Consider the following 23,893-nt stretch of genomic DNA (forward strand, 5'->3'; position numbering starts at 1 on the left):
TGACCTTCGAGGGAAAGGGGACACAGCACAGGGAACAGTCGCTGGTGGGTCTGTGGTGGCTGATGCTCTGAGACAGGGCTGGCCAATAGGCAGCCCGTGTCATGACAGTTTTAAAAATCAGACCGTCTCATGGGAAGTTCTGGGTTTCTGGCATCTTCTGCAAAGTTCAAAGAGCGGGCAACACTGAGGCCACACATACCACGTGGCAATTACCGAGTGTTACACACACGCACACACACAAACGTGTAAAAGGGGACTCTGATTTACAAGCCCACTGGCCCTGCCCCACCCTGGCCCCCTGGGTATCTGAATTTACCCGTTTCTCTAAGACCAAGATTCTCTCATTTCTATATTTCAAAAGTAACCAACTTTGAACTTTCTGCCATTTCAGATTGAGGTTTCTATTGGATTTATGTATTCTTTATATATTAGATTTAGATCAGAGTTAAATCAAATCAAATCAAACAGCAGTACCTGAAAACACAAGTCTAGATGCTGTCATTATTAGATTTAAACTTGTCCTTCAAATTCACAACACTGCCGTTGGACCCCAAATAGAATTTCACCAGTACTGTTCCCTTTGATAGAGGACGGCTCTGTCCCCTTTTACCTTTGCAGAGTACTTCATGCCTTTGACCCTCTCTGTTATAAAACCTGAATGCCCACATACTTTTTTTTAAAGATTTTTTTTTTAAACTTACTTGAGAGAAAGAGAGAGATAAAGAGAGCATGAGGGGGTGGGGCGGCGGGGAGAGGGAGAAGCAGGCTTCCCACTGAGCTGGGAGCCCCACGCAGGACTCGATCCCAGGACTCCAGGATCATGACCAAATACTTTATCAACAAAGCTGCCAGGGGTAATCACTACGCTTACTTCCTGGGGTCTTTCCTCTTTCTTGTGGGGGCAGCACCCTTGATTCCTTCCCTTAGGGACCAGCCCCGCCTCCCCAGGCCAGATTCCGGCAGGTGACCCAGCCCAGGCTGGTGAAAGCTGGCTCTGAGGCTTCGGGTCTGATCAACAGGGAGGACAGTCTCCCTCCCGGGTGAGCGGCTCCTATGACGGAAAATACACCGGAGATGCTGGAGGCCACTTTTGCCACCACAAGTGGGTCACTTGCCTGGGAAAGGAGCAGAGGAAAGCAAAGCAAGAAATGCAGAGAGAGTCTAGCCGGTGCTGTAAAATCCAGTACCTACGAGCTCCGTGTGGCTCCATATAAATCACGTGAATGTAAAAATACAGCTTCTCGGCTGCGTGGGCTGCTTCTCAAATATACAGCAGCCTCGTGTGGGCCAGCGGTGACTGTCTGGTATGAGCAAATATGGGACATTCCCATCATTGCAGATTTTTAATGGACAGCACCGGTAGATAGTATCTGTGCCCTAGTTCCAGCCCTGGTTTTTTAGCTATGCAGCCAATAAAGCTTCGGATTTCAGCAGCTGGAGCTGCGTGTATTCAGAACCCACAGAATCCAAAGGCCTCCGACTAGCACTCGCCAGACATGACCGTGCACATGCTTTGGGTTTCACTGGGGCCTTTTCCTTCCCTGGAGACAGCGCTGCGGAAAGCTCTCCCCGCGTCCAGAAGCGTGGTCAGGCAGACGACCCTCGGGAACACTCCTGCTGGCTCACTGTTCCCATCACGTCTTCAGTTAGAAAACGAGCAAAGATACAGAACAGACGGATGGTGGACACAGATGTCTTTTCTAAGCACCATACGTGTCTGTTAGCCTGAGAATAATTAGAATCGTGGACGACTTAGAACGAAAGCAGTTTTCCCCATGAGCAAGTATTACAGGGCGCCTGGTGGCCCAGTTGGAAGAGCACATGCCTTGGTCTCGGGGTCCCGAGTTTGAGCCCCGTGTTGGATGTAGAGATTACTAAAAAAAAAAAAAAAAAGAAAAGAAAAAAAAATCAACTTAAAAAAAAAAAACAAAACGTGTGGGGTGCCTGGGTGGCTCAGTTGGTTTCGTGTCTGCCTTCGGCTCAGGTCATGATCTCAGGGCCATCCCGGCTCAGCGGGGAGCTTGCTTCTTCTCCCTCTGCCCCTCCCTGCCCTGTGTTCTCTCCTGCTTGCTCTGCTCTCTCCAATAAAAAATCTTTTTTTTTTTTAAATGTGTTTTGGGGCACCTGGGTGGCTCATTTAAGGGTTGGACTCTTGGTTTTGGCTCAGGTCATGATCTCCAGGTCGTGGGATCAAGCCCCATATCAGGGTCAGTGCTCAGCATAAAACACTGCTTCTCCCTCTCCCTCTGCTCTCCTCCCCCACCCCCTCTTGCTTTCTCGAGCTAATAAATAGAAACTTAAAAAAAAAAAATTTTTTTTAAGATTTTATTTATTTGACAGAGATCACAAGTAGGCAGAGAGAGAGGAGGAAGCAGGCTCCCTGCTGAGCAGAGAGCCCGATGTGGGACTCGATCCCAGGATGCTGGGATCATGACCTGAGCAGAAGGCAGAGGCTTTAACCCACTGAGCCACCCAGGCGTCCACCCTCCCAAAATTTTTTTAAGTGCTTTTACATCAGCAGCATTGAAATAAACCAACATGCTGTGCCTCCTGACATGGTACAAAGAAGATGTAACATCATATACGTGGTATTCTGGCCCAAAACTTGTAACTTGAATCTAATTATGAGGAAACAGACGAACCCAAATTGAGAGACAGTCTGCAAAAAGTTTGTCTTTACTTTTCAGAAATTTCACTGCGATGAAAGACAAAGAAAAGCCAAGGAAGTGTTTTGGATGAAAGGAGAGCAGAGATGTGCCACCTAAGTGCGATGCCTGATTCTGGATGGACTCTGATCCGGGGACATTTCCTGTAAGGGACATTTGGGGGACAACTGGTGAGATTCTCGTGTGGCTTGTATATTAGATATTTTTGTATCACTGTTCTGTTTTCTGAATTCTATAAATGAACTTTGGTTGTATGAAGGAATGTCTAAGAGAATATCTGTGTTCTTGGGAAATGTGTGCTTGTCTTTAGGGGGTTAAGGGGCTGTGTTCTCTGCAACCAATTCTCCAATGTTTCAGGAGAAACTGCAGAGAGATAAAGCAAATGTGGGTATTATCTGGGTGAGGGGTGTCAGCCAAACTTCCATATAGCTCTTTGCCATGTCTGAAGTGATTTCCAAATATAAAAGCAGGCAGGCAATAGTGCTTCCCCCTTAAGAAAAAAAAAATATATACTAGTATGTTCTATGGCAAATCTTTCAAGTGGAAAGCAAAGTGCTTCACAAGTGTTTTTCAAATAGTGCATCCTGACATTGTTTTGGGATGTCCTAATAAACATTTTAAAGAATGGAATAAAAAAAAAAAAACAGCATTTTCACATAATAAAGTTTCACTTTGTGACACCTGCAATTTTATACATATACGTGTGTGTGTGTGTGTGTTTGTGTATACACCCATTCATACACATATCTGTGTACTGAATCACATGGACCAATGCATTTCTTACTGTGGGTTAGTTTAAAAAAAAAAGTTCGAAAGCTGTTCTACTAGAGTATCTTCAATAGGGTGACTCACATTCTAATTTACGTGAGACACCAGTTCATGCCTATCAACCTGTCCTGTCCATAGAATTAATAGCAAACTCAGTCACTCAGAAGAGTCCTGATTTGGATTATATAGTCACTCTTATTTTAAATGCTCACTCTTACTTTAAATGCGTGAACTCCTTCTTATAACAAAGTACAGTATACATAAGTATGCTTGATGGCCAAAAAAGAACTTTAGCCTTTTTTTAAATAACAAGAATGAATTTACGTATTATTCGTATAATTGAAAAAAATTTTAAAATTACCTTTACTAATACCACATTAAGTAACTTTGTTATCCATCCCTTGGGACTATGATGAACTAGCTAATTATAATAAACTAGAAAAGAGTTATTTCATATTACATGAAGAACATTGGTTTTGGAATAAATACCATTTCTGAAAGAGAGGTTTCTTTAAAATGGGAAAACTAGGGGCACCTGGGTGGCTCAGTCCTTAAGCATGTGCCTTCAGCTCAGGTCATGATCCTGGGGTCCTGGGGTCAAGCAATGCATCGGGCTCCCTGCTCCGTGGGGAGTCTGCTTCTCCCTCTGCCCCTCCCCCTGCTTGTACTCACTCTCTCTCAAATAAAATCTTATTAAAAATGGGAAAACTAAATACAGATTGTAAATAAAATACAAACTCTAGGGGCGCCTGGGTGGCTCAGTGGGTTAAAGCCTCTGCCTTCGGCTCAGGTCATGATCTCAGGGTCCTGGGATCGAGCCCCGCATTGGGCTCTCTGCTCAGCGGGGAGCCTGCTTCCTTTCTCTCTCTGCCTGCAGAGTAGGCAGAGTGCCTACTTGTGACCTCTGTCAAATAAATAAAATCTTTAAAAAATATATGAACTCTACTGAATTTTAATATTAACTTCTAAAATACACAAATTTTATAAAGTAAGATTTAGGGAAAACATTCTTTTAAAATATTACCTAAATCATACATGGTTTTTAGAGAACTAAAAACTATATACTGAGGACTTTCAAACGATTAAATCCAGTGAAGTAATTTCCTTTATATTTACCTTCTAGTAGTCAGTCAGACACCCCCCAATGACACACAGGAGACACTGAAAGTCTGTGCTTTTTCCTGCCGGGAAGAGCCGTCACTACGCAATATGCTGTCATACAGTCAACACTTTCAGTGTCTTCTAAGACACGCCAAAACCTCTGTGTACGAGCTCGGCTGCCAAATCACCGACCTACACACTCTTCAAAGCTCATCGCCCTCGACCAAACTCTCGTCAATCCAGAAGACGGGAAGATCGGAGCACACCCGGTTGTGGCTGTTTGTCCGAGCACTTTAAGGAGAACGGAGGGGCTAATTTTGCCTTGCAAACTTCTGTTTTTTCCTCAAAATCAAACTTAACTCTTTGCCCAGAACTGAAGACTTGGAGGCAGTAGGGATTTATGATTCAAATGACACTGGGGCCATATTTTGGTGGCTGGGGGGTGCGGGGGGGTGTTTTAGTTCCCTACCGTTGTTCCACGGATCCTGAAACCCAGAGAGAAGTAACGGGTCCTGAATGCAACATGGTCTCTACCAATCAGTGACATGAAGAGTCCTACATAGATGACGTTGAGTTTCGACTCTAAGGATTTCCAATCTGTTTTTATTTTAATTTTTTTTTAAAGATTTTATTTATTTATTTGACGGACAGAGATCACAAGTAGGCAGAGAGAGAGGAAGGGAAGCGGGCTCCCCGCTGAGCAGAGAGCCCCATGCGATGCAGGGCTCCATCCCAGGACCCTGGGATCATGACCTGAGCTGAAAGCAGAGGCTTTAACTCACTGAGCCACCCCGGTGTCCCCCAATCTGTTTTTAAATTGGGGGAAGGCATCAGAAGGATTATCCTCCACTCTGGTTGACGGAGTTAGAGCAGAGATCGGCTAAGCCAAGGACAGTGATGAATTTGGGATTAGAAATCGTTCAGTAGGAGGGTCCGATCTAGCTCAGGGCTCTTCCGTCATCCAGGATAACCGCAATCTGACCTGTACGGGCAGTACCACACAGGGTGGTAATAAACAGCATGGCTAAGTGAATTTGAATCTCAGAAGATACACTGTCCCATTACAAACTAGTTTTGTCTTGTTGCAAATCATCTTATTGCAAATGGTACCTCTCTGCACGAGTGTCACACATAACCTCTCACACGACCAGTGTAACTACATTTTAAATACTACCTTCCTGTCTGTAATCATTAAGCTCATACAAAGCCACAGTCGCTGTATCCACAACTTGGTGTTTATCTTTTAAAAAATTAAAAGTTGAGGAAGCCAGGACATTGTTATAACTTAGCAATTTTCTTCCCACTCATTTTCTATCATATTGGTGCTTGGTAAGTATTTGTTGGGTCATTTTTCATATATTTGCAAACAAGAAAGTAGCCTTTATACAAGTCTATCTTTATTTGTAAAAAATAATATACAACTAAAGCTAAATTGATTTTTAAAATCAAAGTTCATTTAGTGATAATGTACATTTTATAATAAAATTGTAGTAAAATACTGACATTTGAGAGTTTAAACAAAGTATCATTCATGTAAAAATCATGTTGTTAAAATTTAATTAGAAAATTCATAGTTCACAAAAGTACATATATTTTGTTGATAGCTCATGAGAACATTATCATAAATTTACTCAAGATACAGAACAGATTCACAGTTAGGCTTGACATTTAGTACTATAAAACCTTACGCTGAATCCACTGATATTTCTGCTAATAAGGTACACTTGGAATAACCGATTCAGACTACCAATGAACGGACATTTTATTGTATAACCAAGAGCTATTGGTTTTACAATATGTCTAGTAATCAATTATTTCACCAATAATTTAAATGAGAAATCTAGTTTTAACAGCACTGACATATACTCTTTAGCAGGATAATTAAAATAAAAAGCACTAGCAGCTTTGATTTCCATTTTCATGAATACATACAAGACAAATCTGTACTTAATAGTTAAAATTTGTACAAAAAGTCAAGCCCTGAAGTATTTTTCCTCCAAGAGAAAAGTTCAGATGTTAAAACTTTGTTAAAAAATAAAAGAGAGAGAGAGAGGTAGTGTGTGAAAGGATTTTTACTTAAAATGTTGAACCCCTGCACCACTTATAAATGAAATTTAACCTACATGTTAACATTTTGCTGTTCTAGAGTCAAATTTCTATACCTTACAGAAGGTTAAAGCTGGAATGCCATTAGCAAATGGTGATATAGAAGTGGAAGAAATTGGGTGAATTCAACAAAAAAAGTACATTGCATTACATAACGTTGTGCAGTTAACAGTTCAGCGATAATCTGTTTAGTGGTAACGTGAACAAAATACATTAAGTATTCTGAGTCAAGTGACCTTCCTTCAGTCCAAGACTTCTTCATATATCTTTACCCTAGAGAGAAAATATCCTTCAAAACGGAGTCACTGAATTCTTCATTGCTTCCCCAGCACGCAACTGTTACGAAGGTACCCATTCTAGCCCTATCGTGAAATGAATTAATAAATAACTCTGAGAAAAGGAGCCATAAGCCACAGGGGACTTAGGCACTTCCCGCAATCCTGGGTTTCTACATACAGGCCTACTGCGGTGACCATGAGTGTTGGACAGGGAAGTCAGGCGAGGGATGGAAGTCAGCAGCCTCACCCTTCACTTGTTCTAAGTGGATGCCCTGGAAAGTAATAAATAGCCTCATAAAATTAGGAGCAATACACTCTACCTGTTCAAGGTGAATAGTCTTATCTTTTCTCGTAAAGTATAGGTAGTGTTCCTAGAAATCCCATTAGGGGAAAAACCAAATCATCTCATGTAACAAAGTGCACAAGTGTGTCATGCGTGTAAAAATCTCTTAATTTGGGTGCATTTTTAAATCCAAAAGGATTCCTACTACTCAAATACATAGCAGAGTATAAAAGCACACCCACGAAACACACACCAACAACAAATGGAATGATTTCCAATGAGATGGGGGTGCGGGTGAGAAGGAGATGAAGGGAGTCTCAGGTATTACCAGCTGATGGGGCTGCCTTTTGCAACATTAAGTTATACGCACATGGAGTGAGTCTGTGAATGTGAAAACTATGGGATGAACAAGCTTGGAACTTGAACAACAGTTACAGTTTCTTAATTCAGGAACACGGTTTCAGTGCTTTATGATGTAGGAAGCGACTCCCAAAAACAGGCGATCGGTTTGATTTCTTAAATATTAGGGAAAAAAAAAAAAGCATCTGAAAAAATTACTTGTAACAACGAACAACAGAGGAACATTTAAAAATCGAAATAAAATATAGGGAACATAGGAGCTGAGGTCCCCAAGGTCCCAAAGGACAGAATCAGACTTCTTCACATTAGAATTAAAAAAAATATAGTTAAAGGAAAAGCTAACTGGGTTCTGCACAGCAGGTTAAAAAATATGCAACCACTTCGAATGGAAATGATCTGGTCCTCTCAGTTCTGAGAATGTGCTCTAACATCCAGTTCTCTAGAGACAAAATAACAAAAGCACGTAATTTCATTAGCAAAGGCCCCTTTCAGACTTAAACTTACCTCTGACAAACTGAAGTTTGTATTAACAATGATCAAACTACTATATAACAACATTTCAAGCTTGCAATATTAATTTTCTCATGCCTACTCCAGGTCACTGGTTCAGAGGTATGTATGCTTTGAACAGCCAAATTTACAAGTCCCTGCGGCATCCTTGCTCCAAAGACATTCGGACGAAGGCTTCATAGTGTTATGATGGTTCCGTCTTCTTCTAAGAGTTTTTGACCCGGAGCATGTGTTTCTGTATTTGTGCCACTTGCTACAGGGGCTAAGCTCACTTCGTTGGAAGGAGTAAAGCCGTTCTGTCCAGACTCAAAATTCAGTTCTATCCGCGTTAAAGATTCGAGGCTCTCCGTATTAGGAACAGCTTTAGGAATCTGCTGCGGCATTCCGTTACCTTCGATAACAATGTCATCTTCATCACTGTCTTCGTCCTCTGGCTCAAAGCTTGGTTCTACCTGCTGGACACAGCCCAGGAGGCTGTTATCTGTGGACCGGCCGGAGCTGCCGGAAGTCCGACTGTTCCTAACCACATTATTCCTCTGGTTTGCGGGTCGCACCGTTATAATGAGGTTGCGGCTGTTGGCGATCATCATGTCTGTTACTTGGTCAAGACTCTTCCCTGAAACTTCTATGCCGTTAACTTCTAAAACTTCATCATTAACAGCTAGTAGTCCTGTGCTTTGAGCCAGGCCTCCCGGGACAAGTCTGGATATAAAGATCCCTGGGACCTTCTCTAAGCCATGTGGCGTGACCCTGACACTGGAGCCGTCGCGGATATAGAACCCTAAGGGTTTTTCAGTGCCGTATTTGTAAAGACGAACCCTACGGTGCGTCTCTGGGAGAATGTCCACGTCTATAATAGAAGACACAGGTCTGAAGTCTTGGGGCATACTAATGACTATGTGTGGCTTTTTTCTATGGTTGTCAGGACGCAATACATTGGTTAAAACATTCTTCTTCTTTATTAGTGTGTCTGTACCAAAGGCACTGTAGTCTGCTTCTTCTGTTTAAAAAAATAAAATAAAATAATTACAGAGATGATGTAAAAACACCCAGTTTACCTACAGTTGAATCTATACAGAAGAGATAACTCACATGTATTTGGTACATAAACAATTTAAATATTAGCTTATTCTAATCAGATCAAAAGGTAGCGGCAGTAGTAAGACCTGCTGTACCAAAAAGAAACCACTAGGTGGCCCTCTCAAGCACACATCGTAAAATCCCAAATGTTTAATCTGATAAAGCTCAAGGACTACTTAATGACAGTAAGAGGCGAAAATCAAATTCTTGTAAGTTTACACACACATTTTATTTATTTTTTTAAAGATTTATTTATTTATTTATTTATTTGACAGATCAGAAGTAGGCAGAGAGGAAGGCAGAGAGAGGAGGAAGCAGGCTCCCTGCTGAGCAGAGAGCTCGATGCGGAACTCCATCCCAGGACCCTGAGATATGACCAGAGCTGAAGGCAGAGGGCTTTAAACCACTGAGCCACCCAGGCGCCCCTACACACACATTTTAAACAGCATTTCAAGTGAGTTACTTAAAACATATTTTTCCTTCATTTGTTTAAGAAATCCAGGTTGGGGGCACCTGGGTGGCTCAGTGCGTTAAGCCTCTGCCTTCGGCTCAGGTCATGATCTCGGGGTCCTGGGATCAAGCCCCTCATCGGGTTCTCTGCTCAGCGGGGAGCCTGCTTCCTCCTCTCTCTCTGCCTGCCTCTCTGCCTACTTGTGATCTCTGTCTGTGTCAAATAAATAAATAAAATCTTAAAAAATAAATAAATAAACAAATAAAAAATGGGACACTTTTGATTCCCAAGGTAAATCAAGGGAACAAACTTGTATTACAGGCAGCGGGGCAGATGATGTAATTCAATGAAACAGACAATATGCATGAAATGATCATGTAAATTAGATGAATGTATATCTAGAATTTAGGAATTTTAGTCTCCTGCAAATGAATGTTCTCCCTCAGTTTTCTGGGGGGAGTTCTTATCTTCAATTTCTCCACTTTTGAAAGAGGCTGAAGTCTAAGATTGAACTTTTTTCTTCACTGTGTGAAAAAGAAGTGTGGAGGGCCCTTTCTTGGCAGTTGTGCCACAGTCTTTCTTCCACTACAGGAATTTGTGTGGCCAAATCCCATTTGCCATGGAGCCTTGTTTTTTAAGTAAAAATGTTCTCGTTTTTTTTTTAAATGCTGACACCTAATTAAAATAACAACAAAACAAACACCAGTTTGAGTCAAACAACCTGCATGGATGGCGGTCCTGCTTCCACCCAGAGGATCTACCCTCTCTGATGTAAAACTAAGGGAAAACAGGGCACCTAAAACCAGATCTGCCTTCTGAAATCATACGGCTGAAGGAAAATACCTACAAACAGAACACCTCATCAGAGAATGACAGGTTAAAAAAAAAAAAAAAAAAGGAAATGAAATTAACATCAGGCGGGAAACTTTAAATCATGTTTCCAAAAAGTAACAAAGGAGGAGAAACTAAAAATTCAGAATCTTTAAGGATAAAAATATATATCCGAAGAACAAAGGAGACAAAATCCCCCTCCCGCAAAGAACTAGTTCAAAATCCTAGTCTCAGCAACTCCAGATAATAGTACTATCACCACACTGTGACTGTACAGGCTGTTTATATTCTTTCCCTTGACTCTCACACTCTATTGATAAATATTATCATCTTTACTACATAAACCAGGAAATGAAGAGTACAAAGTAATGATTGAAAGTACAAAATACAAAGACTGGACCTTTATTTTCTTACTAGGCCAATACTTTACACATTCACAGAATGAGTATTAAGTGTCAGGTGTGTGTCTGAGTATGGAGAACTTTTTTCTCAGGCTGCTTCAATTCTCCAAGAGCTAGTTGCAGAGAAATGTACAAGACTAGGGGTACCTTAATTTTTGGCATTTTTCCCCCTCTGGGGATAATTCTGTCTTTATTTATAAAGTATGTATACCCTGTTCTCACAGAGACAAATTTGTTTATAATTTGGCTTTGGAAATTAACTCACTGATACGAGAATCGTTTTGGTAACATTTGACCAAAAGCCTATCAACGATGGTGTCCTACTGAATGTGTTTTCTCAGAAGTATATATTTTCATTTTTAAAGAATCAATTAAGAAAACCCACATAAGGGGCGCCTGGGTGGCTCAGTGGGTTAAAGCCTCTGCCTTCGGCTCAGGTCATGGTCCCAGGGTCCTGGGATCGAGCCCCATATCGGGCTCTCTGCTCAGCGGGGAGCCTGCTTCCTCCTCTCTCTCTGCCTGCCACTCTGCCTACTTGTGATCTCTGTCAAAAAAAAAATAAAATTAAAAACAAACAAACAAAAAAAACCCACATAAGATTTATAAGGAAAATTCCAGACCATACACACTGAGAGTAAAACTAAATTGCCTACATGGGAAACCTGACCAAAAAAAAAGAAAGAAAAAGAAAACAACCCCAAATCTGCATAATTTGGCATCGCATCCAGACTGTTTGAATGCTCTCTGCTAAATTCTCAAAAGCAATATGCCCCAGCACAAAGGCACCTTTGTTCTCCCATCTAGCTAATCAGTTTCCAGCCACTGGGAAAAGAAATATTTTGGCAGAAAGCCAGGGTGCAGAGTGTTAGTTTAAAGTGTAAAGGTGACTGTCCACAGGGGACCGGGAATTCACTTTCTACCTGAGTCTGTGTGTCAAAGCCCTGAACTCAGAGTAAGATGAAAAGTTTGCAAACCTGGTTCCCAGCAACCTCCGCCGCGGTGAAAACCCAGGCTTCTGCAACAGTAGAAGAGCGAGACTTCCACAGCAATCCCTCCCTCATCCCAAGCCTATCCCTCGGCCACTATCTCGGCTGACAGCAATCAGCAAGGATCCACTCAGAACGCCTCCGAGGAGCCAAACTGCTTGTCTCAATTCCTTCCGAGCAGAAAGCTCCTGCCCTCCGCTTACGGGAGCACCCTCACAGGCACTCCCTCTGGAGCTCTCACTCTTCAGACCGTTAATTCCGAAAAGCCTGGTTATCTCATTCCTTAACTCACAGGAGTCGCAAGTCACAGATTCAGAGCAGGAGGTGAGGGTGCACCAGTAGTGAGTGGCAGGCACAGATCCACGAAGTAAAAGCCACAGTGTTAGAGCCAATCTGGGGAAAACCGACCAAAAACGAAAAACCAAACCCTCATATAACCCCCTTCATCATCCCTGTACAGTAGCGAAACAGTAACAGTTCATGGTAGGGTCATCGAGGAAGTTCAAGATTAGGACCCATTTGAAATTCTGAGAGAAGACAGGGAAGAATGAAGTAATTTTTGAAATCATCCTGTTCCAGGGCTGACCACCTTTTGCCCCGAAGAGCTGTAGGGTGAGCACTCCGGGTTCGCGGGTCACCCAGTCGCTGCCGCGAGAGCCAATGCGCCAGACATAGAGAACGAGAATGGCTGCGTTCCAAGAAAACTTTATTTACAAAAACAGCCAGCAAGCCGTGTTTGCAAACCCCTGTTTTAATCCAAAATGGTTAAAAAAGAACTAAATCTGGCAACTTTAAAAGGATTAAACATCACCTAAAGCAATATTCAAAGCATGCAAATCCCTTCATTTCCTAATATAAGGAATCCTAATCACCAAACATTCCAGAAGCAGCGCAACCTGGCCAGGCCTTGTGTCCCGGCCGGCCGCAGATTCAGTGAACCAGGGATGAGTGGGGGGCTTGCTCTCGTGGAGCTTACAGTCTGCAGGAGGAGACGGCAATTACCACCTGCAATCTAATTATTTCAAAGGGGCCAAGGGCCTCGGTGTAGACAGAAGGCACTGTGGGCGCCCAGCCTGCGTGCAGGGCGCTGCAAGGCTTCTCCCGGGCAAGTGAGGTTTGCGCTGAGACTGGAAAAGCAGCCAGCAGCTAATCAGGTAGAAGGCAGGGAGGAATGCGGCCGAAGCAGGGTCCAGCAAATATGGAGGAGAGCAGGATGGGGTAGGCTGCAGAAACCCAACAGGGAGAGAGGAGGGGAAGGAGAGGGAGGAGCCAAGGGCCCCATGCGGAAAACAGGCCTGGGGGGAGGGGTGCTAGGGATTATGGACTTCAGCCTAAGGGCACTGGGAAGAAAACAAAGATTGGGGTTTTTCTATTAAGCTCACCCTGACTTTAAGCGAGAGAGTGACCCTGAGGGAGACGACAGGCAGTTACTGCCATCATTCTGAAGAGTGCCTGGGCTCTGGCAGAGGCGGTGCTGATGGGGAAACAAATCTGAAAAATAATTAGAACTGCTGGAACAGGCTTGGTGACTGACTGAACGACAGGTATGTGTCACAGGTGACACCCAGGTTTCTGTGGTGAGCAACTGGTGTCCTACGCTGTTCTTCAAAGTTCAACTGACAATTAGGATGCATCTCTCTTGGAGCATTTTGCAATCACGGCCGGATTCACTGAGAAGTCATCTTCAAGTGCACCCCCAAACTATCGTCTGCTGCACAGTTCTAGGGACTGAGGCGCCTGGGCCACCAGGCGGTGTCTCAAGTGTGACAATGCGCAGATGGACTGGCTGGGAAACCTCTACACTCCAAAAGGGGACAGGGCCTGGAAAAGTATCTGGGGTCCTCTCTGCGACCCTGACTTCTCAGACAGCAGGGATTTTGTTTTCTTTGGTTTCTGCTTCCCTGGTAATCGTCCTAGAGCACCGGGGTGGGGGGGGGTGTTTCTTCTAACAATACATTACTGTAAGACAGAAAACCTTTCAGGATACATGACGATGCAATCTTTGAGTTCATACTATATAGCTTATGCACTCAACTGTGAACTTTCACTTCGTAGAAACTTCTGGTAGCGGTATCAGATTTTAAAAGACCACGTGATTTTAAAATTCAAAATGGTTTTAAAATTTTTTTTTTTTTTTTTTAAATCACTTGGAACCACGTAAGTGTGACCGCTGCCCTATCGGTTCCTAAACTGGCACCAACAGGCCGAGGAAACAAAGTGTACTGTCATTAAGCAGTAAGATGTTACTATACTTAACGTCACGCTTTATATTAATTTCCTGAATTTACTGTTCAGTGAAGTTTGCCTAAAATCAGCTTCTGCTCAACATCTGTTGAGCTTCACAAGAAGAAAGTATCACTGTGAATCACAGGGCAGCACAAGTAAGTCTGTTAAGACAGACAATAAACAAGATAACGCAGTCTTACAGAAGGGAATTCCAGGTCTGATAAAGGTGGGAGGGTCAAGGGGATTTGGTGATCCACAGAGGCCCCTCTGAGGAAGTTATTTGAAGTTATTTGCGTGTGATAAGATCTGAAGGATGGGGGTGGTGGTGAGGAGTGAGGAGAAAAGCAAGAGCAGAAGCACAGGGACAGCAACACCCTTTCCAAGTCTGAGACGGAGCTTGGGGGCCTGGTGGGCCTGGTGGGCCTGGTTGGGCCTGACGACGGAGTCCGGGGATGGAGAAGGATGAGGTTGGGGAAGTCCGAAGCAGGTAGGATTTCACTTTGGATGCAATGGGGGGTGGGGGAGAGGGGGCATGAAACAGGAATGACTTGACCAGCTTACTTTTATGCTTTCCTTAAGTCATGTTTGTATTACATTTATATTTTTATATTTTAACTGATTTTAGGGCACCTGGGTGGCTCAGTTGGTTAAACATCTGTCTTCTGCTCAGGTCCTGATGCCAGAGCCCTGGGACTGAGTGAGCCCTGTGTGGGGCTCCCTGCTCAACAGGGAGCCTGCTTCTCCCTTTCCCCCCTCCGTCACCGCCATGTGCTCTCTCTCACCAGCTCTCTCGCTCATAAATAAATAAAATCTTAAAAAAGAAATCAAGATTGTATTTATTTATTTGACAGAGAAAGAGACAGAACACAAGCAGGGAGAGCAGCAGAGTGAGAGGGAGAAGCAGACTCCCCGGTGAGCAGGGAGCCCCGACGTGGGACTGATCCCAGGACCCTGAGATCATGACCTGAGCCTAAGCGCCCCATGTTCATATTTTTAAAAACAAATGTTCTGTTGAATGCACTGCCTATCTCTAAATAAAACTTTTCTTTTTTTAAAGACGGGGGAAGGGGTAGGGGCAGAGGGAGAGAAAATCCTAAGCACACTCACCGTGCCCTGTGGGGAGCTGACCCAGGGCTCAGGACTTGATCTCACAACCATGAGGTCATGACCTGAACAAAAACCAAGAACGGGAAGCTTAACTAACTGAGCCACCCAGGCGCCCCTTTTTAAATCGATTTCTACGAGCTGTTCACTATACTGGACATTGATTTCTAGGACACAGAAAAGTTCTGTTCACATATAAACATATTCAAAAGCAAAGAGCAGAACATAACCACCCTTAACAGATGTGAGGATTGACCCCACAATCACTAAGTGTTGCAGCGCCAGTAATAAAAAACATGTAGTGGCATGATCCAACTCCGATCATCTAACAGAAAGGATAATCCAACAAAATTTTGTTGGATGGCAGTGGTTTAAAAATAACCACTCCACGCCTGCATACACATTCCAAATACAACAAAGTATTTTAATGAAAATTACAACTGCTAACAAGAAAGGCCTATTCATCAATGATTAATATTATTCTGCTTAAAATGACAAGTTTCACATGACTGCTCTGTCTTCTCTCCTCTGCTGATGCTCTTTTGTCTCCAAAGTCTGTACAGCTTTCCAAGGGCTCATCCCTGGTCTTCATCCCTACAAGGCCTGAAGTCTCCTCCAGAGAATTTCTCAAATATCACTTTTCCACAGACTGTCAATGTTCTCTGACTGGGCCTCTAGATTTCAATCCAAAGTTCCTGTCTACCATTTCCAATTTCCTACGTGGCATGGTTAAAACTCACCAGCCACATATCCTAAAGCCAAACCCATTTTCTTTCCAAGCTAATCTCCCTCTTCCAAATTCTGGTTGTTTATGACACTGTCCCAGCCATCAGACTCGAACCCCGAAAGCTGTTCTCTGTTGGACTCCTCTTCAACTCCCAGCCATCCTGTGGGGAGCGCAGCGACTCTCAAATATCAGATATGCCCTCTTTAACGCTGCCACTTTCGTCGCCTGCCTCCTCCACTGGGGTGGCTTCCCAGCTGCCCCTTCACCGCCGGCTCCTGGGCCTCTCCTCTAAGACCCTGCTCACTTCAACTCATCCCCAACCACCAAATTAATCTTCCTAGATTAATATTCTAACCACACCACACGACTGTTACGTATCTATGAAATCCATCTCAGAGGTCTTTGGGAAAATCAGTTTGTGCGTTTCTACGTATTCTGTAAACAGTCAAGTGTTATGAACATGTCACCCTTGGGAGGTTTATTTTGTTGGTGGACTTTAGTTCCTCCAAACCCAGAAAAGCAAAGCTATATAACCAGTGGAATTTCAAAGCCCTAGGAGTGGTCTAACGTTTATCAACTGGGAAATAAAGTTTCACCTTCAAGGGTAATCCCTATCCATTCTCTCAAACTGCTTTCTGGGTTGGTTTATAAACACAGTAAGGCTTTCATTATCCCACCAATACTAAGCTTGCTGCTATCATGCTGGTTTCTAAACCTCTTCATTTACCAAAACCAAAGAAATAAATGGCACACATCATGCCCATGTGCAGCCAGGCAGACACACAGACATGGGGGAGGCCACAGACTTTAAAAAAAAAAAAAAAAAAAAAAGTTCTACAACTCAAAATTCTTGTCATATAGGATGGTTATTTCAAATGTTCTTTTGCAAGACTAATATCAGTGTTTAAATTCCTCCATAATAATGACTTGCTATCTAATTTTCCAGATAATTAACTAACTTTATTTCTGTGAAGAGCATTCTAAATGAGTAACTTTCTTTCAGGTAGTTATTAAGTAGGAAATATAGCACTTGAAAGTTGCTATAAGTGGTTAACTAACTGAGCCACCCAGGCGCCCCTTTTTAAATCGAATTCTACGAGCTGTTCACTACGAGCTGTTGCCACCAAAAAACGAGAATCTTTCTCTGATTCCCAAGTCCCAGTCTTTAGACCACATCTTTCTGAATGGACACAGTTCTGTTCAACAAAGTGAGAATTCAATGCATAATCCTACCCGTGAGGAAAATAAACTACTTTTATTTCTAAAACAATGTCTCTATACAGTGGTACTTACCCTTTTTTTGTATAAAAATCCTAAGCAGTGGATTGGCCGTTGAAACAGCTTTGTGATAATTGTCATCATTATTTATAGGTAGCAAGTCTCCGTGGATGTCTGCATAGCCTACTAAAACGTCAACATTGGGTATCTTATGAACGTGTTGCAGTAATCCATAAAACTCCTCAAATTTTCCAGGTTTTGATCTTTCCAGTGAAAACCGACGAAATTCAGCTCCAAACTATAAATACAATGAACATATTAATTAAAAACAAACAAAAGGAACAGGACCCAATCTGAAAATGCACTCCATAGGAAAATTAACAGTAGCAGTGTTTCTCTTAATAAGAAAGAGTGTTGTAGTGACACAGTCTATTGTCACAAATCTCATTATTTGGAGATAAAATAGCATAAGGCAGACAGGAATGTGCCTTCTCACTGCTACATCTCCGAGGGGCATTCCCATCAAGGATGGGGCTCCACTCAAACCCTGGGGTTCCCAGGCTCACTGGGGACTGTCCCGCAAGAGTGACTCAGCTCAAACCCTGTCTGGAGCCCAGATCTTGACAGCAGTCCTCTCCCTGCCCAGGCCATAGGGTAAAAAAGATGTGCCCAAGTCTTTATTTTGGCAATTAGCAAAAAGCACTGAAGTTTCTTCCCCCATAAAACGAATTATGATTTCACGGGAAGTGGAAAGAATTAATAGCAACACATAAAGAAGGGACTTTGAGCTTCTTGGCAGGAAGGCACAAATCAAATGGGAGCTATATCATATAAGAAATAGGTCTAGAGATAAGGAGCATCTTCCCTATAATAATGCTGGAAAAAAGCTTTATTAATACATAAAATATACATCCTACAACCATCCTATTAATGCAAGGAGTGTTGATATGCTTGGCACAGTGCCTAGCCCTACACATGGAGGGCTAAGGCCTGCAGCAGGAGCTCATCCATGAGTGGGTAAAGAAGACAAAGACATCAGAGAGGTATTAAGGAACCACAAAACCACCTCTATCATGCCCCATTCTGATTCTTCTAGAATCACACCTCTGCTCTCCAAATGCCGGATTATTAAAGCGGCTGTTATTCACCACTCAGGACTGGCTTCATCTGGTCCCCGATAAACAGGATCTATGACTGACTATGGGCCCAGTGTGCCATTTCCTCCAGGGGGAAACCCAGGTAAGGTTAATCAGCCTTCCTCAGAAAGCGCCCGGCCATGTAAGCTCAAGGAATGCTACAGAACTATGATGCCACTCTTAGGGGTCACTGTGGAGACAGACCAGATACTAAACACTCAGTTGAGTCCTCCAGTTGATTTTTTTTTTTAATTTTAAACAAATGTTTGCCAAATGTATTCAACCACTGAACTCCTTTTTCTTCTAAATATCTACTACTAAGAAATACTAATGTATTCTAATGTAATACTACCACAGCCTTAAGCATCAGCAGAGACAGTCCCCATCAGAATAATTTGAGCAGATTACAACTGTGTCAGTTCCTCTTCCAAAGGATCGATGTGATAGCCCGAGTCACTGTATCTGTTACACTGAAGAAGTTCATCTGCTTGCTAATAGCCACACCTACTCATCAGTATTAAGTTTAAAATTCACCCAAACCACCTCCTCTAATGAATAGGAGTTTTCATGACACATTCCTAAAACATAAACACCAACATTGATCAAGAATATAAAGTGACTCATGCCTAAAACTCTCAAAGTTTAGTCACACCTTCACGTTTCAAAGTCAATAAAAACTCGGCAACACCCTTCATATCAGAGCTAGTCAGTCTTATGATGTTATCAAAAGTCAGTTTCTCCTCCTTGGTCTTTCTCCTGGTATCACAACCTAAAGCTCCTAGTGCCACGGATCCGCACCAGGGTTTATCACTGTCCCACGCACGTCAATGAGAGTAACATCTAACCCATGAACATTTTTAGGGCTCCAACGACTTTGCTCAGTAAAGCTTTTGGGTGAAAATCCATTGCTCAACTTGTTTTTCTCCTCCTTAAATGTTATGATAAAAACAATGAAAAACTGTATGGCTTCACAGCTGACGGTGCCCTTTTGCAAATGTTAGCAGAAAACAAAACCGAACAAGAGAAACTTACGCTTCTTGCAGAAAAACAACAGGACGAAGAGAACGTATTACTACGTGAAGAAAAATACTAAGACAGAGATAAAATTAAGACCCAGTCAACAACTATTCACTGTGTGAAGCGTCTGTAACTCTTATTTAGGCCAGTCTAGTTTGTCTCGGCCACCCAGGATGTGGCCTTCGCCCAGCATCTGCTGGAAGAACGGACAGGAACCTTCGCCCGGCATCCGCTGGCACGTTCAAGAAACCGCAAAGTTAATTTCAATACTGCTTGCCCATGAATAATAATTAGAAAATGTACAGCCCAAAGACTGTTCCAAGGTCATTAAAGGATTCCGCCTTCATTATCGATTAAGAACTTTACCCGCTCTGCTCAGGTGACACAGCTGACACTGTTTTCTATGCAGAAGAAAAAGAGAATCTGAAGTGTGGATCTATCTGCACATCACGGGGTTGCGGTTACAACCTCTTGACCATCAGTTTTGTAAAAAGCTGTGCTATCTCTAAGGCGGCTGACAAAGGGAAATACTGTTTCAAACATCTGTCCAAATACTTTGTAAATGATAAAGAGGACAAGTGTTTCATTTAATCCGCTAAAAATGTGTCAACAGCATATATTTAAAACACAAGGAGTCACAGACCCACTAAAAACAGAACCTAATATTCTGTCTACACACCAACTTCCAGCACAACAGAGGAACCACACTTCATTCAGTGTAGGTTCTCAGAAAGCCTTGATTCTATTTCAGAGACACGGTTCACTACAAGTGCAGCCTGACAGCTCAACTATGTAACAGGTAGTACAGACATACGTGTGGGAAAGACTCACAAGTCAGCCGACAGAAGAGAAGGGGCCAGAAAGCCTGAAATTCCAGTCCCAGAGTGCTCCAGCCTTCCCGTCCAGGAGATAAATGACCATTTGATTGTACTTATCAGTGCACCTAGAATCTCTGCCCATTTTTTTCCTATGATGAAGAATTAAAGACTTGCTACCAAAGATTAGGACCACAAACTGCATTCGAAGATTATGCAATATCCTAAGTGTTTGTCTTTTCTTAACCTCAACCCCCACAGATGCAAACTAGATTCATGACAGAAATGCCTGAGAAAGTTCAACCAGTGGGCACAGAGCCACTCCGGACACTATACCGCTCGAGGAAAAACCCTGTATATCTGGAGTCATCTTAACCCCTAGCTCAAGCACGTCTCTTCCATTTGCTCTAGCGGTTCCACTGAGGACACGGGGAAAAGCACATTCCGTCAGCTGCTAGAATTACATTTCTGTTCTTATTAAACAGGACGGTTTCTGTGAAACTACTGGCCCTCCTGCACCAGAAGGTACAAATATCATTTAAATGGTGTTTAAAATGAATGCAGATCTCAGTTACAGCAACTTACAGAACTCTGCTTATCAACTCGAGATAATAAAGCCATTCCACCCACAGGCTCCAGGGCGCTCTCTTTCCTCCACTTCACTCAAAACCACTCCCTGATTTGGGATTTGCCCTGTTTCATCATTTCTGAAGTTGATATGCTCCTAATGTTCCCCCATTCTCGCAGGTGTTTTGCTTTTCGTAACTATTTTTAGTGCTCTCAAAAACAGTTTTATTCTATAGAGTCTAGAAGTTATTCTGTAAAAAGGCTTCCAGGTTTTGTCATAAAAGCAGAGCCCGGCGAAGTCTTAACCTTTCTGACCCCTCCCTTTTGTCAAGAGAATCAAACTAGATCATCTAAACTTCTTTGGCTCTTCAACCCATGAAATGCTTGCAGAAAATGTGGCTGTGGTTGCCCATCACCTTCAAATTCCAGCTCAAAACCCCCTCTGGAAAGCATCCTCTACCTAATCCCTAAAGACTACCCAGCTCAAGCAGCCTTGCAATTTAGGAATTCAGGGGATGCGGCGAGAATTATCAGCAGACTGGCATACCATTGATCAAGAAGGAAAACACTTGATGTGAAAAGGTAGCACGATGGAATGAGAAGAGCATCCAGCCTCAAACTGTAAAGGGCTACTCAAACGAAAGGTGATAGTGTTAATTTTATAGATTAAACGCATACCAAAGGTAGTGCTGGAAAAATCCCTAGCAGGAAGCAAAGCGAACTTTAAAAGGTCCCTTTAGTGCACTGGGCTCTCCCTTTCACCCCACTCGATGCACCCTTGAACCACAGAAAGGGGTAACACTTTGTGACCACGCGTCTTCCAAATAGCTTTTCCTCGGAGACCAGGGGCTAGAATTTACCCCCAAGCCTTCGTCCCACACTACGCTCGGACGCCTCCCATCCCTTAACAGGAATGAGATTCAAGGAGATTAAGTGCTCCATGGGTCTTCCCACCTGGGCCAGGAACAAACACAAGGCCCCTCCTTCGCTCCCTTCTCGGCAAGTTTACTATCCACCACCTCCTGCCTCCGCACCCCACTGCCGCACCCCCCGCGTTGCAGACACCGGGGCAGTCCCCCCGGCCGCCCCCGGCCTCCCCCACGCCCGGCCCCGGCCCCGCGCACCTTGCTCTTCACCTCCATGGTGCCCAGGCAGCCGCTGCCCGCCCCGTGCCGGTGGCTGCGGTTCATGCTGAGGCCGGGCCTCGCGGCGGCCTCCTCCGGCCGGGCCGCCCCTCGGGAGCGCAGGGAGCGAGTGCGCGGCCGGCGGGCTGGGGACGCGGCTGCGGCCCGGGCGACTCCTCACAGGCACCTGCAGAGGGGCGGCCGCGGCTCGGGTCTCCGCGCAGAGCTCCGCTCGGCTGGCTGCTCCCGCGGCCGGACCGAGGGTCGGACTGGCGGCGCCGCGGGTGGGGACGCGACTCCCTCCCTCCGGGCCTCGGCGGCGGCCGAGACGAAGGAGGAGAAGGGGGAGGAGGAGGAGGGGGCGGAGCGGAGGCGACAGGCGCCGCAATCTCGCTCTCGGCCACCTCCTCCGCAAGCCCGCGCGCGCGCACCCGAGGCGGGCGGGAGCCGCGGCGCGTGCGCGCGCTCACCTGCAGCCTCGGCCAAAGCCTCGGCGGCTCGCGCTCCGCCCACACCCAATAGGAACCGCGCACCTGCGCCTGCGTCGCCAACCAATCGAAACACGCTTCGCGAAGCGCGTGGGCGGGCCGCCTTCTCGAAAATCCCGCCCACCACCGTACGATTGGCTCCGCGCTGCGAGGGAGGGGCGGGATCACCTGAAACCTTGGGCCCCCTCCCTGGATCAAGCAGGAGAGCTGGAAAGCGCATGCGCGGGCTCTGGTGTTTCCGCCTTGGGAAGGCCGGCCGGAAGCAAGAGCGCACCTGGAGAGGAGCTGGGCGGATGCCTTTTGCGCAAGCGCAGGCACGCGCCTGACGTCCTGGTCCCGGCGAGAGCGCGCCCGGCTGGGGTTGGAGAGGGCTGTTTGGCCGGTTGCCGAAGCGCGTTGGAGCTGTTCGGTTCCCGGCGCCCCCCACCCCACGTCCACTTTTGGGTGCTGCAGCAGCGCCTCTCCACCACCCAGTTGGGTCGTTTAGGCGTCCGGCTGCAACCCTGGTTACAAAATAAAACTTCTTTCGCTCTGCAGCAGTTAGTAGGGGAGAACATCAGGGCTCTTCGTTCTCGTCCGTAGAGATTTTTCTGCAACCCGTCGGGTCCCAGGAGGTCGAGGGAGCGCCGCGGTTGGGGAGGGAAAGTGAACTGAGGCCAGGATGGCTCCCCTCAGGTCCGGCTTCCCTCAGGACTTCTAGATGGGCCCGCCCGGGCTTTCTTTTTTCTTTGCTTATTTTGTATTTATTTTATTTTTAAACTGAAGTCTTCCTCTGCCTCCTCTCTCCATTTCTTGGCTGATTGCTATTTCCACCAATGACAGCCTCTGGATAACGTTCTTTTCTCCTTCTCCGAGGGTAGTGATGGAGCGGTGTCCTTGATAAAAGACTGAACCCTTTGCTCTAAATGCCCCAGAGTCCGGTTTCTCCTTACGGGGACGCTGTTTAGCATTGGCGATGCCGGGAAAGTGGAGAGGAGACCCTCAAGTACCCCCCCATCCACGTAGAAGGGCCCCCCTTGACCCCTCCTCTGCGCCGACCTGGGCTTTCGGGGTGGTGGGGTGGGGGGTGGGGGCCGTGTCTGAGATGGCCAGGAGGAATTGGTTAGGGTACTTCATTCCACCTGAGTCCTCAGGGTCTTCCCCTCATCTGCTTACCTCAAATCCCTCCTGACCCTTGTACATCCTTCCCAGCACCTGTGTGACAAGTTTGTTTTTTCATGTTTTTGGAGTCGTCTGCCTCCGCCCCAGAATGAAAGCACTGAGGAGGCAGCGACCGTGTCAACTGACTGTTGCTGAGCCTGTAGAGTTGGTACCTGCCTCCTAGCAGGTACTCACACATGACTTCGCTGGGTGCCTGTGGCTTCTCCAGGCTAACTTTGCCGCCCCCCCACCCCCACCCCCGCTCAAAGGTGAGAAGCCCGTCTTTCCCCAACGGGGTTCGATTCACTAAGTGTTTCTTGGGGAATTTAAGTTTTTTCTGGCCGTTTTGGGTGGAAGTACAGATGGAAAGGATTCCATCCTAAGCTGAATGATAATAAGGCTGTGGCCCTCACCCCCTGTTCTAAAGCACCTGCTCCATGATTTGGGCTGTGCTGGACATTAAGTGTGGTGTTGTGATAGGGTAGCTCCATGGTTTGGACTCAAGACCCC

The 23,893-nt window shown here is 44.9% G+C and overlaps 1 protein-coding gene across 1 annotated transcript; it reads right to left on the bottom strand.

Moving 5' to 3' along the window:
* Positions 1-6,643: 6,643 nt before the first annotated feature.
* On the bottom strand, positions 6,644-22,170 carry PARD6B (par-6 family cell polarity regulator beta). Its single transcript, XM_032878980.1, has 3 exons — positions 21,756-22,170; positions 17,172-17,394; positions 6,644-9,072 (listed from the first exon to the last, which is right to left on the bottom strand). Exons 1-3 carry the CDS (start codon positions 21,819-21,821, stop codon positions 8,249-8,251), a joined length of 1,113 nt encoding a protein of 370 aa, XP_032734871.1. The 5' UTR covers positions 21,822-22,170; the 3' UTR covers positions 6,644-8,248.
* Positions 22,171-23,893: the final 1,723 nt, after the last annotated feature.

The sequence above is a fragment of the Lontra canadensis genome, unplaced genomic scaffold (assembly GCF_010015895.1).
Source record: "Lontra canadensis isolate GAN:19392208 unplaced genomic scaffold, GSC_riverotter_1.0 scaffold65, whole genome shotgun sequence".
Lineage (NCBI taxonomy): Eukaryota > Metazoa > Chordata > Mammalia > Carnivora > Mustelidae > Lontra > Lontra canadensis.

Excerpts from the sequence above, each read along its gene's own strand:
- PARD6B (XM_032878980.1), bottom strand. The coding sequence starts at position 21,821 with ATGAACCGCAGCCACCGGCACGGGGCGGGCAGCGGCTGCCTGGGCACC. Across the intron at positions 17,395-21,755 it reads CCATGGAGGTGAAGAGCAAG|TTTGGAGCTGAATTTCGTCG; the intron begins GTGCGCGGGGCC and ends TTGTATTTATAG. Across the intron at positions 9,073-17,171 it reads GATTTTTATACAAAAAAAGG|AAGAAGCAGACTACAGTGCC; the intron begins GTAAGTACCACT and ends TTTTTTAAACAG.